General features: G+C 37.1%; 1 protein-coding gene across 1 annotated transcript; it reads right to left on the bottom strand.

The window, feature by feature from the left end:
• Window positions 1–7,222: 7,222 nt before the first annotated feature.
• Window positions 7,223–8,713, bottom strand: LOC129423352 (proteinase-activated receptor 1-like). The gene is made up of 2 exons (XM_073870996.1): window positions 8,689–8,713; window positions 7,223–8,595 (listed from the first exon to the last, which is right to left on the bottom strand). Exons 1-2 carry the CDS (start codon window positions 8,711–8,713, stop codon window positions 7,547–7,549), a joined length of 1,074 nt encoding a protein of 357 aa, XP_073727097.1. The 3' UTR covers window positions 7,223–7,546.
• Between the last annotated feature and the right edge of the window lie 3,901 nt (window positions 8,714–12,614).

The following is a 12,614-nucleotide window of genomic DNA, read 5'->3' as shown; positions in this document are numbered from 1 at the left end:
TTCCTATAAAAAACAGATATAAATTAAGAACATCTTTAGTAAAAGTTTGCAAAACTCTACAAGAAAAAGTCATATTAAAACTGGAAATACAAAATACCCCAAATTTCATTGTGTAGTTAATTTAAATTAATTAAGAGTACAAATTTATAACAATAATGTATATATATTTACTGTAACTATAATGTTACATACATGCTCCTGTATAGCTCAGCATAGCAGGTACACACATAGTGTCACGACAGGGTTGGAGAGACAGGACGCAAACGCAGAGTTCGAACCAATAAATAACATTTAATAATAAAAATGGAAACAAAACATGAGGAGTAAAATAACAGGCATGTAAATAACACAGGAACATCTAACGTTAACAGGAACAGACATGGAAGTAATGACAATGACAATCTACCGGCACCCGGTGTGACAGAAACAAGGCATATAAATACAAAGACAATTAAACATAAGACAGGTGTGGTGTATTGGCTTAATGAGTCAATGAGAGTCCAGGTGAGACGGATCAGTGCAATACACAAAACATGACACGGACTAGCCGTGACATAACCCCTCCCTCTACGAGTGGCTACCAGACACTCAAATAAACACAAAACAAAAACAAAGTCTGGTAGCAAGAGTCCAAGGGAGGGGTGGAGGGCTTGGGGACCCTGGCGAAGCCTGCAGCCGCCGGGACGAGACCAACAGGAACGGTTGGCCGGACTGCGCCAGGAGAACCGGAGCGATCGCTCCGAGAACCGAGGCAGACAAATTACCCCCCTCCTGGGAATCGTCGACGATCAGCTGCCCCCGGAAGTCATCTCCCATCCCCTCGCGGAAACGGAGACCCTCTCTCGGTAGCCACCCCGGGGAAATGATCGGGCGTGGTCCGTTCCGGATCCCCCTGCGAGCAGGATGGTGGTCCTCCGAGGGACCGTCGACGACGACTCAACCGTTGGGGGACCGCCTGGGCCGATCCTCCTCCCGCATGCTCGCTGGAGCGAGCGATCGCTCACGGTGGTCCCCAAGAGACATCGGGGCTGATGGGGAATACAACCCGATGTCACTACTCCCCCTCGACGAAACTCCTGGGGGAGCCGCCCTCCATGAACCGCTGCGTCCAGTGCTGGCCGGTAGATTCTGTCACGACAGGGTTGGAGAGACAGGACGCAAACGCAGAGTTCGAACCAATAAATAACATTTAATAATAAAACTGGAAACAAAACACGAGGAGTAAAATAACAGGCATGTAAGTAACACAGGAACATCCAACGTGAACAGAAACAGACATGGAAGTAATGACAATGACAATCTACCGGCAACCAAGTAAATAAATACTTTGCTTTAAACAAATGTATCTGTTTTTAAATGTTTTTTTAAATGCTACCTCACAAATGTATTGTATATGATGACTCTGTACCTGTGGATATGCTGAGATGAGAAACATTTTTAAGTAATGCTTAAAAAAACTTGTGACGCTGTCCAAGTGCTGAAACGTGCAGAGAGCCGTTTATAAATTCGTTATCTCTTGTTTGTTACAAATAAAGTATTTTTAGAGTACAAACCTTTTCTTACATACTTGTAAATTATTTTTTGATGATATTGGATAGCCATACATTTAAAGCAATTAAAAGCCTGATTTTTTACTGCCATGACTAAAAAAAACCAGGACTCTCATTGGTTTATTGCACGTTGTGCCAAAAATACTCCCATTACTCATTAAAATAGGACCAACCCTTTTCGACCGTGCGCTTGGCGCACAAACCATTTTTTCCGTCGTTAAATTAGCAAAAGTGGATTTGGACACGCCCATTTAGATGTTACGCTGTGCGATTTAGACAATGCGCTTAGATCGTTAAAATAGGGCCCTTTAAATTCTGCTGGGTTATTTTTGACCCAATGCTGGGTAAATAATGGACTGAAAACATGTTTGGTGGTTATAAATAAACTTATGCTGGTTTGTTAACCCAACCTTGAGTTGAAACAATCCAGCATTGCATTGAAACAACCCAGCATAGGATTATTAATTAACCCAACATTTGTTATATCCAATATTTACCCATCATTGATTTAAAAATAACTAGCAGATTGTAGAGTAAAGCATCTGCCAAATGTAAATAATGTGGGGTTATTAATAACTGGTGTAGTCTGGTTGCAAACCCTAGTAAGCAGGGGTGAAACTGTCATGTATTAGTTGAAGGATATGCAAATCCCATGTGACCCCATCTCCCCATTTAGAAAATATTTATGAAACTTACATATGGGCTTTAAAATGTCAATGAGATATTTACTATTTACTTTTGCTCTCAGTGGTTTATTGGTTAACTAGAAAAAATTGACATATATCTCAAAATATATGTAAAAACAAATGCACTGTCAATTATTGCTTTAAAATCTAAAAAATAAAACTGTTTTTTACCATTGTGGTTTACTTGCCAGTCCTCATATGGAGGATAACCACTACCTGTAACAAAAAAAATACAAAAACACAACAATATCAGTGAATGCTCTCCCTACTGATGATATAAGACATTCAGAACACATCTCAGGCTTTGATAAGTCCAGCAAAACAAATAAACAAACACTACCTGATCACGCGCATGAATCTGAAAACGATTAAATTCACAGCTCTTAAAATCATAAGATGTACTTACCGCTCTCTCCAGTGCATGTATGCACAACTATCATTAAAAGCAAAATAGTATTCAACCCCATGACCAAGAGGAAGTAATTAACAAAACAACTGCAAATCATCAAGCTTCAGACAGACACACACAGAGTAATTGTTTTAGTCAGTATTCAGTCTGATCTGGGTTAATATGACAGCGTTTGTGTGACGTCACTCAACCTTTTAGCTTCCATTGAACTCATTTGGCTGCTGTAATACAAGCCACAGATGCCACAAAAAGTGTGAGACAGACAATAAAATATTTATTAATGAAACCGATGCTTTAATCCAAAACAAATTATCTAAAGAGCTTCATGGAAAGCAAGAACACGCTTACTCATATGATGGCTTTGTGTTTTCATTTCTACAACTGTCACCGTAGATCACGCTGTCACTGGCGTATACCACAGTGACACTTTTGCACCTCCTTGTAAATAAATACATGACACAGTTCTGCAGAATTCCTTGTTCTTGTCATGGGTGTGGAGACCGGTGCGCCGCTAGCAATTTTGGGCTCCAAGAAAGAATAGGAGGTCGGGACCCCTACCATACCCATTTCACACCAAACATTTTGTGAAAATATAAACTTGATATCTTTTATATTGACTGAGTAATGTCATGTCAGCGATTGAATTTATAGTGAAATTAATGCTTTTTATCTCACAATAAGTTTTAAGACTTTAGTCTGATTTTCACAGGCAGAATCCCAATGACATACTGGAAACTTATAGCCTGGGTTTTACCATGTTGCCTTGCGCGCAAATTTATTCACACTGCAAGTCTAGCATGGAAACCATGGACCTATTTTTCCCCTGAAACAGGGAACCAATCACAGGACGGGGAGGGGTAGCAAGATGATGATGACGTCTATGCGACACACCAAAGCAGTTTTGTTTATCCAACATGGCAGCAGACTTGAAGTTACTTTTCGATGCAGCCTTAGATAGTGTTCGAAGTAGTTTTGAATGCAAGTTTATTTAAAAAAGAGCAACTTTTGGCGTTAAACAATTTCATTTCCAAGAAGGATGTTTGGATATGGCAAGACATGATAGCCACGTAGTTTTATAGGACCAACCTGCTAGGCATTTCGTCCATTTAACTTATAAATGGTAAGTGGTATTTATTACTATCATATTATGCCTGTAGCCTACCTATTGTGGTTGTCACAGTGCCACTAAAATGTGTTGCTTTTCAATATCAATATACAGCTACCTGTTTAGTTGCATAGCTTTCAGCTGTGTGCACACATACCCGATAAAAGTTGTTGACGCTTGAATTTATGTCGCTCTAGTACGTCATCTGGTATAATTGAAACGATTGGCTATGAGCTACGTACAGATGCATTTGTAGCGCCCAATAAATGGCTCATTCATAAACCACGCCATAAAAAAAACGAGAAAATTAGCATGTGGTTCCCAGACCACATCTTATTCTCTATGAGACTGGTCTGGTGTTAGCCAGGCTAGTATACTTACACACATCAATAAAATTGTAATATTTAAAAATGTCAAAAAGCCACAATGCATCTTTTCTAGAAATTGGCCTTCTGCCTTAAATAATACTGGGTCAAAATGCTTGACCAAAGCTTGTATTATTATTGTTAGCATTCTTTATAAGATTAAGAACAGGTTTCACACAACAGCAGCTTCAGTAAAGCAAAAATAATGACACGTTATAAAACAGTGGACTTGCGAAAACAACTATACCTTTAACGTAAATGATTCTTCAGACTGTTTTTTAATCAACTAATACTAATAGTGCAAAAATGACAAATAAATAAATAAATACAAAAATAAATATGCAGAGAAATATAAAAAACAAACATAAATGAGCTTTGCAACTTTGATTTCTTTATTTTTGTATTAAAATATTTTAAAAACTTTTATTTATTACTGTGTTTAATTATACATTTTTATTTATTATTTTATTAATTTCCACATTTATGTATTTATTTATGTGACAATTTAAATATTTTTTTATTTATTTATTTCTACATTTATTTATTTCCACGTTTATTTAGTTCTACATTTATTTATTTCCACATGTATTTTTATACATGCATTTATTTCCACACGTTTATTTCTACATTTCTGTGTCTAATATGTTAATGAGTAGGGGGCGTGTTTTTCTTCAGCCATAGCAATGGAGCACAGAGTGGCAATAGAGACAGAGCGCAGCGCGTCATAACCTGAAAACCACGCCCACCGGGGGGGAAAACAATCCAATTTCTGGCTTTTAACAAAAAACAGAATAATGCCTAAAAGCTGCTGTGTGACAATATGTACAGCTAACAAGCCAAAGAACCCAGAAATAAGTTTTTATAAGCTGTCGACCTCAAAAAACGAGCTTTTAAAGACACAAAAGTGGAAAACTTTTCATAATACTCCTATTAGTAGAACTGCGTCCACTAGGGGGAAATGTAGTCAGCGATCCACTTTTTTCTCCTTAAAGGCTGGGTTTTACGGCTTGACAGCTTATAAAAACTTATTTCTGGGTTATTTGGCTTGTTAGCTGTACATATTGTCACACAGCAGCTTTAAGGCATTATTCAGTTTTTTGTTATAAGCCAGAAATGACAAGGAGGCGGCCTCTCGCAATACAAAGTCAATGGAGACGGTTGGATTGTTTTCCCCCCTGGTGGGTGTGGTTTTCAAATTTGCATAACTGCGCTCTGTCTCTATGCTACAGTAGTGTAGACACGTGTTCTGAGGCCACAACAGTCACATCTTTTGCTCTTACAAAAGGACATGCAAGGGAAGAGCGTGGACATGATTTTGAGTGTAGTGCAAGTGAAATGAATGTTGAGAGAGGTGGGCGAAATGGCACCTTGTTCTCTTTTGAAGTTCACTGTGAGACCGTGGATTAAAGAAGGAGCTAAAAACACAGAGTTAAGATGGGGCAGAGCTTGGGACGGAGCTAGAGGGTCCAGCTTAAGGGGGTTGCGTGTGCGGCACAGTCCTTGGCCCTTAGAATCGTCCTAATTTTTGTAGGCCAACATGGAAGTTGGACACTGGTTCCCTCGCCAAAAAGCCCATACATTTTTTCCATAGACTTTAGGATTCTGTGTTTAACAAAGTTTATGACACTTGCACGTTTTGTCTTCACAGATGATGGTGCAAAGCAGTATCACATGAGCAAGACCCTTTAATGACTGTAAATGAGTGATATTACATGGATATCATTAGTGGGTTTGTAATATTGATTCTCTGAATGCTCGATCACTCATGTGACTTAAAATTTCGACATCATCGTCCATTCAGTCTCAATTTAGGTAAATTGGCTGTTATTATAATGCCAACAAAGCTCACATTCAGAATTTTAATACAAACCAACGTCCAAATGAAGACCCCACAGGAAAGAAGGAATAATCAACAATAATGGCGGCTTATACTGAGAGACTAATAAATGCTTGCTTGGTTTGGTTGTGTTTCCTAAAACGATTCACTATTGGAGCATATTTAGTGATGTATTTTTGTAGGCCCACCCGGAAGTTACAGGACACTGGTTCCCTTGCAAGAAAGCACATTTTCCCCATAGACTTTAGGATTAGCGCAAAAAATAAGCTATGTGTTTAACAAAAGATTATGACACTTACATGTTTTGTCCAACAAGATAATCTTCACAGATGAACACAACTTTTATAAAATTTGAAGCCTAAAGGCGTTTACTAGAAATGAATAGCTAACCTTATGCTGAACTAGTCTCTCGACATCAACGTCATCACCACCAAGCTTCAGACAGCTCTTTAAACTTTATTAAACACATTATTAAAATAAAACTCCGTGGATGAATCTTTGTAAGGAATTGTGCCAATCTTGCATTGTTTTTGAGATTTTCATCCATGACAAAGTCTGTATGTAGCAACTTGTTAGCAACTGCCTTTTTAAAGACACATTAAAGCTTTAAAAATCATTAGGGAATTACTGATGTGTTTTATGTTACAGAATAAAACGTAAAAAATATACTGAGATTGTGGTTTAAGGCGTTTAACCAGAACCTCATTAAAAAAATCCATTGGCTTTGCATTGATGGAACTGGAAGTGCTAAAATGCTAACTCACTTCTGGGTTTTGCCTAAAACAATGTGTTATCTCTGTGGCACTCTGTTTGTTCTTGCATGTCTCATGACTGTTTGCATTTTTGGTCACAATGCATATGGCAACTTGTGAGATAATATTTCATATATCTACGACTGTATTTGGCTAAAAGAATAAATCCTATACACATAGGATGGCTTGAGAGTAAAATATGGGATAATTTGTAAATATTCCTAAACACTACAGTATGTCCTTTATTTTATGTGTGCATACATTCTGGAAATACTGTAGGCTACTAGATCCACCAGTTGCTTCCTAGATCATTAGTCAGTATACTGTATAGTAGGCCTATATCATGAGTTTGAGCACCGGTAAGGACTGTGGATCTACACATTAGGACAATAATGAATTAATTTCCAGTGACATGACAATGAATCTTGATGTGAAATGTATTTAACAAAAGCAACAGTGAGGGACCACACCTACTTGGCATTATTTTTTAATGTTTCTTAAAGTAGACCAATAACAATTACATTTTGTGATATATGTCATGTATTTGATTTTAAAGAATAAAACTTAAATAAAAAATAACAATTTGAACGTTTCTGACATTGAGCATAATAACTGAACATGCTTCATTTTTTATATACATTGTTTTACAGGTTACACACACAACATAATACAATTGCTATGTTTTTAACTTCTATAACTCTTACATACTTATGTTAATGTGAAGCCAGAAAGCATTCATTACAATGAGGATTACATGGCATATATTAAAAGAAGTCAAACTTCCAGTTGTGAATATAATGCAAACTATATGTGTTTAATCAGCACTTCACACATTAACACAATTATGTTTGTATGCACAGCTCAGGAGTGTTTGATATCATTGTAGCTCTTTTTGTTTTCTTCCACCAAAACACAGATCTGATCTGTTGTCTGCACTGAGATGATCCAAAGTAGTACAGCAGAGGATCCAGAAAAACACTGGAGTTCCTTGCACACACAGCTAACATGTAAGCCTTATATGCTGCGCTTCCCTCCCCGATGGCCTTTCCTTCGACAAAAACAAAAGAGTAGTACGACAGGATTATATTAGCTGGGGCAAAACAGAAAACAAACTCTATCATTGTGGCAATAGTCATAATCACGGCTCTTCTTCGTTTATTTGAGGTTGATGATGATGTTGCTAAGCGACCAGATTTGACACTAAGTGCATATATAATACTAGAGTAACACACCAAAGTGATGACCAGCGGCAGAAAGAAGTAAAGACAGGACAGAACGGAGAACAGGTTCATGTATATCTGAAACTGATATACTGAGTCGTCATGACGAAATGCATCGTAGCAGGTGACACCCAAATCATTGATGTTGAATGTTTGTGTGATAGAGAGAAGTGGCACTGTGCCAGCCAGTGCCAGCAACCAGACCAGCGCACAAAAGTAAGCAGAATTCCTCGTTGTCCTCCAGGTCAGAGAGGCGATGGGGAAAACCACAGCCAGCAGTCTGTCCACACTCATGCACATCATCAGCAGTATGGAGCAGTACATGTAGCAGTAGAAAGCAGCGCTTAGCACGCGACACGCCACCTCACCAAACACCCAATCAGATCCGTTCAGATGATAGTGGATATTCAGAGGAAGCAGCAGGGTGAAGAGCAGATCCACACACGCCAGGTTTGACATGTAGATCACAGCCGGTTTCTTTTCTTTAATCTTACAGGTGAACGCCACCAGAGCCAATGTATTTAGTGGCAAACTAATGAGGAAGAGGAGGATCTGGAAAGAGGGCATGACACGTGTGACCAGCAGGCCTTTGAGGAAGAGCACAGCATCATATGGGATGACGAAAGCTGAGAAGGAGAGGGGGATTATGGTCCCCGTTATATTTGTTGTATCTGTAAATAAACATCAGTACAACATCAATATCATACTTCTCCAAACGATCATTGAACTTCATTTCAGTATTTATGCTTCCTTAAAGGACTCACATTCCTGTAGGGACGCTAATCCCATTAAATTATACTGCACACACAGAGCTTTAGATTTTACTGAACATTTAATAGTAAATTAATAGTATGATCTATGTTTATGTTACTTTTTGATACTTTTATCAGTTTGGAGATTGAAGACAATTTTTACAGAGACAAATACGAGTGAAGAGCAATGTATAAAAATAATTTATATGCAACTATAATGTTGATAAGATATAATTAATAACTTGCACAGGCTGGTAAGCAGGACTAAAGCTGCTAAACATACACATGGACTTTTTCTTTCAAAACTGTGTAAAAACATTTTCCATTATTGCTTAAAAATTTAAATATTTTACCTGTGTCATTACCTTGCCAATCCTCAAACAAAGAGTAATCGATACCTGTAACTAAATATACAAAAACAAAACAATATCAGTGAATGTTCTCCCTACTGAACAAAACAAATCTGAGGCTTTGATAAGTTCAGCCAAACAAACAAACAAACACTTTCTACTAATAGCAAGTTGTTCAGATTAGTTCTTAAGACTTAGTCTTAACTTCACACATATGAGACAAACAAAACAAATCTGAGGCTTTGATAAGTTAAAGTTAAGTTGATAAGCAAAACAAACAAACACTTTTTGATCATGCAGCATGAATATGAAAGCAATTAAATTAAAGGCTGTCAACATCATAAGATGTACTTACCGCTCTCTTCAGTGCATGTATGCACAACCATCATTAAAAGCAAGAGAGTTTTCAACCCCATGAGTGACCTAGAGAAAGTATTTAATAAAAACAACTTCAAATCATGAAACTTCAGAGTCTTCAGACAGACACACACAGAGTGAATGTTTTAGTCAGAATTCAGTCTGATCTGGGTTAATATGACAGTGTTAATGTGACGTACTTTTAGCCTTTCAGCCTCCACTTCCCACTATTACACAAACCACAGGTTACACAAGTAAGTGTGTAATAGACATAAAATATTTTTTCATGAAACAAATGCTTTTATTCAAAGCAAATTATCTAAAGAGCTTCATGAAAAAATCATGGTGTTGTATTTTCATTATTACAGCTGTCACCATAGGTCACTAGCGTATGTTTTATATATTCTGTACTGTAATCTGTTTCGAAAACAGTTTCTATACATATATATTCATATTTTATCAGAATAATACTAGTTGTTTTGGAACAACTTTTGTATTTATTGTTCACTGGGAGTGTCTATGAAAGGTCACGTTCTTTCTGATCCCATTTTAAAACTATCTTAAACATTTTAAATCTAGTGTAATGTTGCTATAATAGCATAAATGATACCTGTAAAATGAAAAAATTTAAAGTACACTGCCAGGCGATATATTTTCTTTCTCACCTTTCAAAACCTAGTGAACAGCCCGTTTGAACTACAGCCCTCTACTTCCTGCTTTAATGACGTCAGTAGAACAGTTTTTTGACTAAGCTCCACCCACAGGAATACGTCAATCGGCAGTTAAGCTAACGACAAGCTAAGCCGCTACACTGCAAAAAAAATTATTCGTTCAATTTACTCAATTTTTTAAGGTAAGTGGTTGTAATCAATTTATTTAAGCTACATTTAAACAAAAGTTTTATATTTTATTTTACGTTACTTATCTTTTTTGTTTAAATGTAGCTTAAATAAATTGATTGCAACCACTTACCTTAAAAAAATTGAGTAAATTGAATGAATCATTTTTTTCAGTGTATCGAATCACAACACACTAAAACAGCTACACAATCAGAACTCGATACGTATTTCTGAAGGAGGGATTTCATAGAACAAGGAAGAAATCAGCTCGTTTTTAGGACAGTGAAAACAGAGACAAGTCAATTATGTGAAAAATACTGTGTTTTTTACACATGAAACATTAACACATGTTTTATTGCACACTGTAAAGACAATCAAAGCTTCAAAAACACAGAGAGAATGGCAGCGTGATAGGTTTTACTTGATGGATGTGTGGGTACAGATCATGGGTGCATGTGCGCCACATCCACACTCAGCTCTGGTGTGTAGATTGTGGTCAAAACAAATGTTTTGTAAAGATTTAATGCGTTTGTATAGAGTGCATATAACAATAGTACACTGTAAAAAAATCTTTGCTGCCTTGTTGAATCAACTCAGATTTACAACTCATGTTTATAAGTTATAACAACTCATCTGTAGTTATAACAACTTATCTTTAGTCAAGATAAATAATAGTAAGTTGAAATTACTTGTACATCTGAGTTGATTCAACAAAAAAATTAAGGCAGAAATGAAGTATTTTTTACAGTGTAGAGTAGCAGTCCAAAGTGATGACCCGCCGCAGAAAGAAGTAAAGACAGGACAGAGAACAGGTACCTGTACGTCTGAACTGCATCATTGGCAGGTAATGCCCACATTTGAATATAACAACACTGATGATGTGTCCAAGATCGTGGATCAAAAGATGTTTTGTATAAAATAAGATGGGGTATTTTGCACTACATGGAGTTATTTTTACTAAGAAATGTAATAAATAGTACTCTAATTCCTGGTCATATAATGAACATGGCCTAGGATGGAGAACATGGAGGTATTCTTTCTGCCATTTCAGCATCTATGGCTATATTAATGCCCCGTTACCTGATCACCATCACCTGCCTGCACTATAAAAAATTCCTCAAATAATAAAGATGAAATAAGTACCAGCAGTTTTATTTAGAAATCATCAGTCTACATTCTCCTTCTTTTGTATACCATTGGAAATAAATTGTTTTTTTGTGTTTTTTGTGTAATATTAATTCTCTGAGTGCTCTCTCGTGTGACATCACCAGCCATTCAGTCTCCATTTAGGTAAATTGGCTGTTATTATAATGCCAACAATGCCCGCATTCAAAATTTTAAGACCAATGTGCAAATGAAGACCCCAAAGGAAAGAAGGAAATAATCAATAAGAATAACAGCTTATTCTGAGAGATGGATAAATGTTGGTTTGGTTTGGGTGTGTTTTCTAAGACTCTTCCAGGATTTGATTGTACAAATTATAAAAGCCACTGAGCCCTGCCCCCTCTTCAACTTGAGAATAACATGCACGCACCTTTTTTTCGGACATGATACTTGCAGCTAAATCACATGCCATTACAGCAAATAATGAAATTGGTTCGATTTAAGTAACAGTTCATCCTAAATTGAAAAATTAGCCAATCCTTAAGCCAGGTGTATATGACTTTCTTCTTCAGTTGAACACAATTGGATTTGTTTTAAATAATATCCTGTCTCTTTCTAGCCTTGTAATGACACTGAATAGCGGACGTTATTTTGTAGCCCGTCCATCATCAGAAAAATTAATTCATACAATTCTAATCGGCTTTTATGTCTTTCGAAGCAAAACAATACATTTGTGAGAGAAAACAATTCAAATTTTGAGCATATTTAGTGATCAATACAGTGCATTAAAATGCAAACACATCCAGTTTAAAAATGACAGTGTATAAGACGATCATATAGGGGATGTCACATTTTTGTAAGCCCACCCAGAAGTTGGCGGGACACTGGTTCCCTCACTAAAAAGCCCAACATGTTTCCCATAGACTACAGGATTATTGTAAACAAAAACACGCTCTTTATTTAAAGGCGGAGTCCACGATGTTTGAAAAACGCTTTGGAAAAGGAGACGGGCCGACTACCAAAACACACTTATAGCCAATCAGCAGTAAGGAGCGTGTCTACTAACCGACATCCTTGCCGGGTTGCGTATGTGTGGGGCGGGTCTTTTAAAAGAAGGTCCAGATTCTATTGGGGTAGGGGCATGTTTGTTTAGGTGATTTCAAATATCAACATTGGCTTTCAAACATCGTGGACTCCGCCTTTAACATTTTTTTCACGTTTTGTCCAACAGGTTCATCTTCACAGAGGATCACAAAACGCGTTTACTAGAAATTTAAAGCTAACCTTA

The sequence above is a fragment of the Misgurnus anguillicaudatus genome, chromosome 9 (genome assembly GCF_027580225.2).
Source record: "Misgurnus anguillicaudatus chromosome 9, ASM2758022v2, whole genome shotgun sequence".
NCBI classification, from domain to species: Eukaryota; Metazoa; Chordata; class Actinopteri; order Cypriniformes; family Cobitidae; genus Misgurnus; species Misgurnus anguillicaudatus.
This window is presented reverse-complemented; position numbering and strand designations above follow the sequence as displayed.

Excerpts from the sequence above, each read along its gene's own strand:
- LOC129423352 (XM_073870996.1), bottom strand. The coding sequence starts at position 8,713 with ATGGGATTAGCGTCCCTACAGGAAT. Across the intron at positions 8,596-8,688 it reads ATTAGCGTCCCTACAGGAAT|ATACAACAAATATAACGGGG; the intron begins GTGAGTCCTTTA and ends GTTTATTTACAG.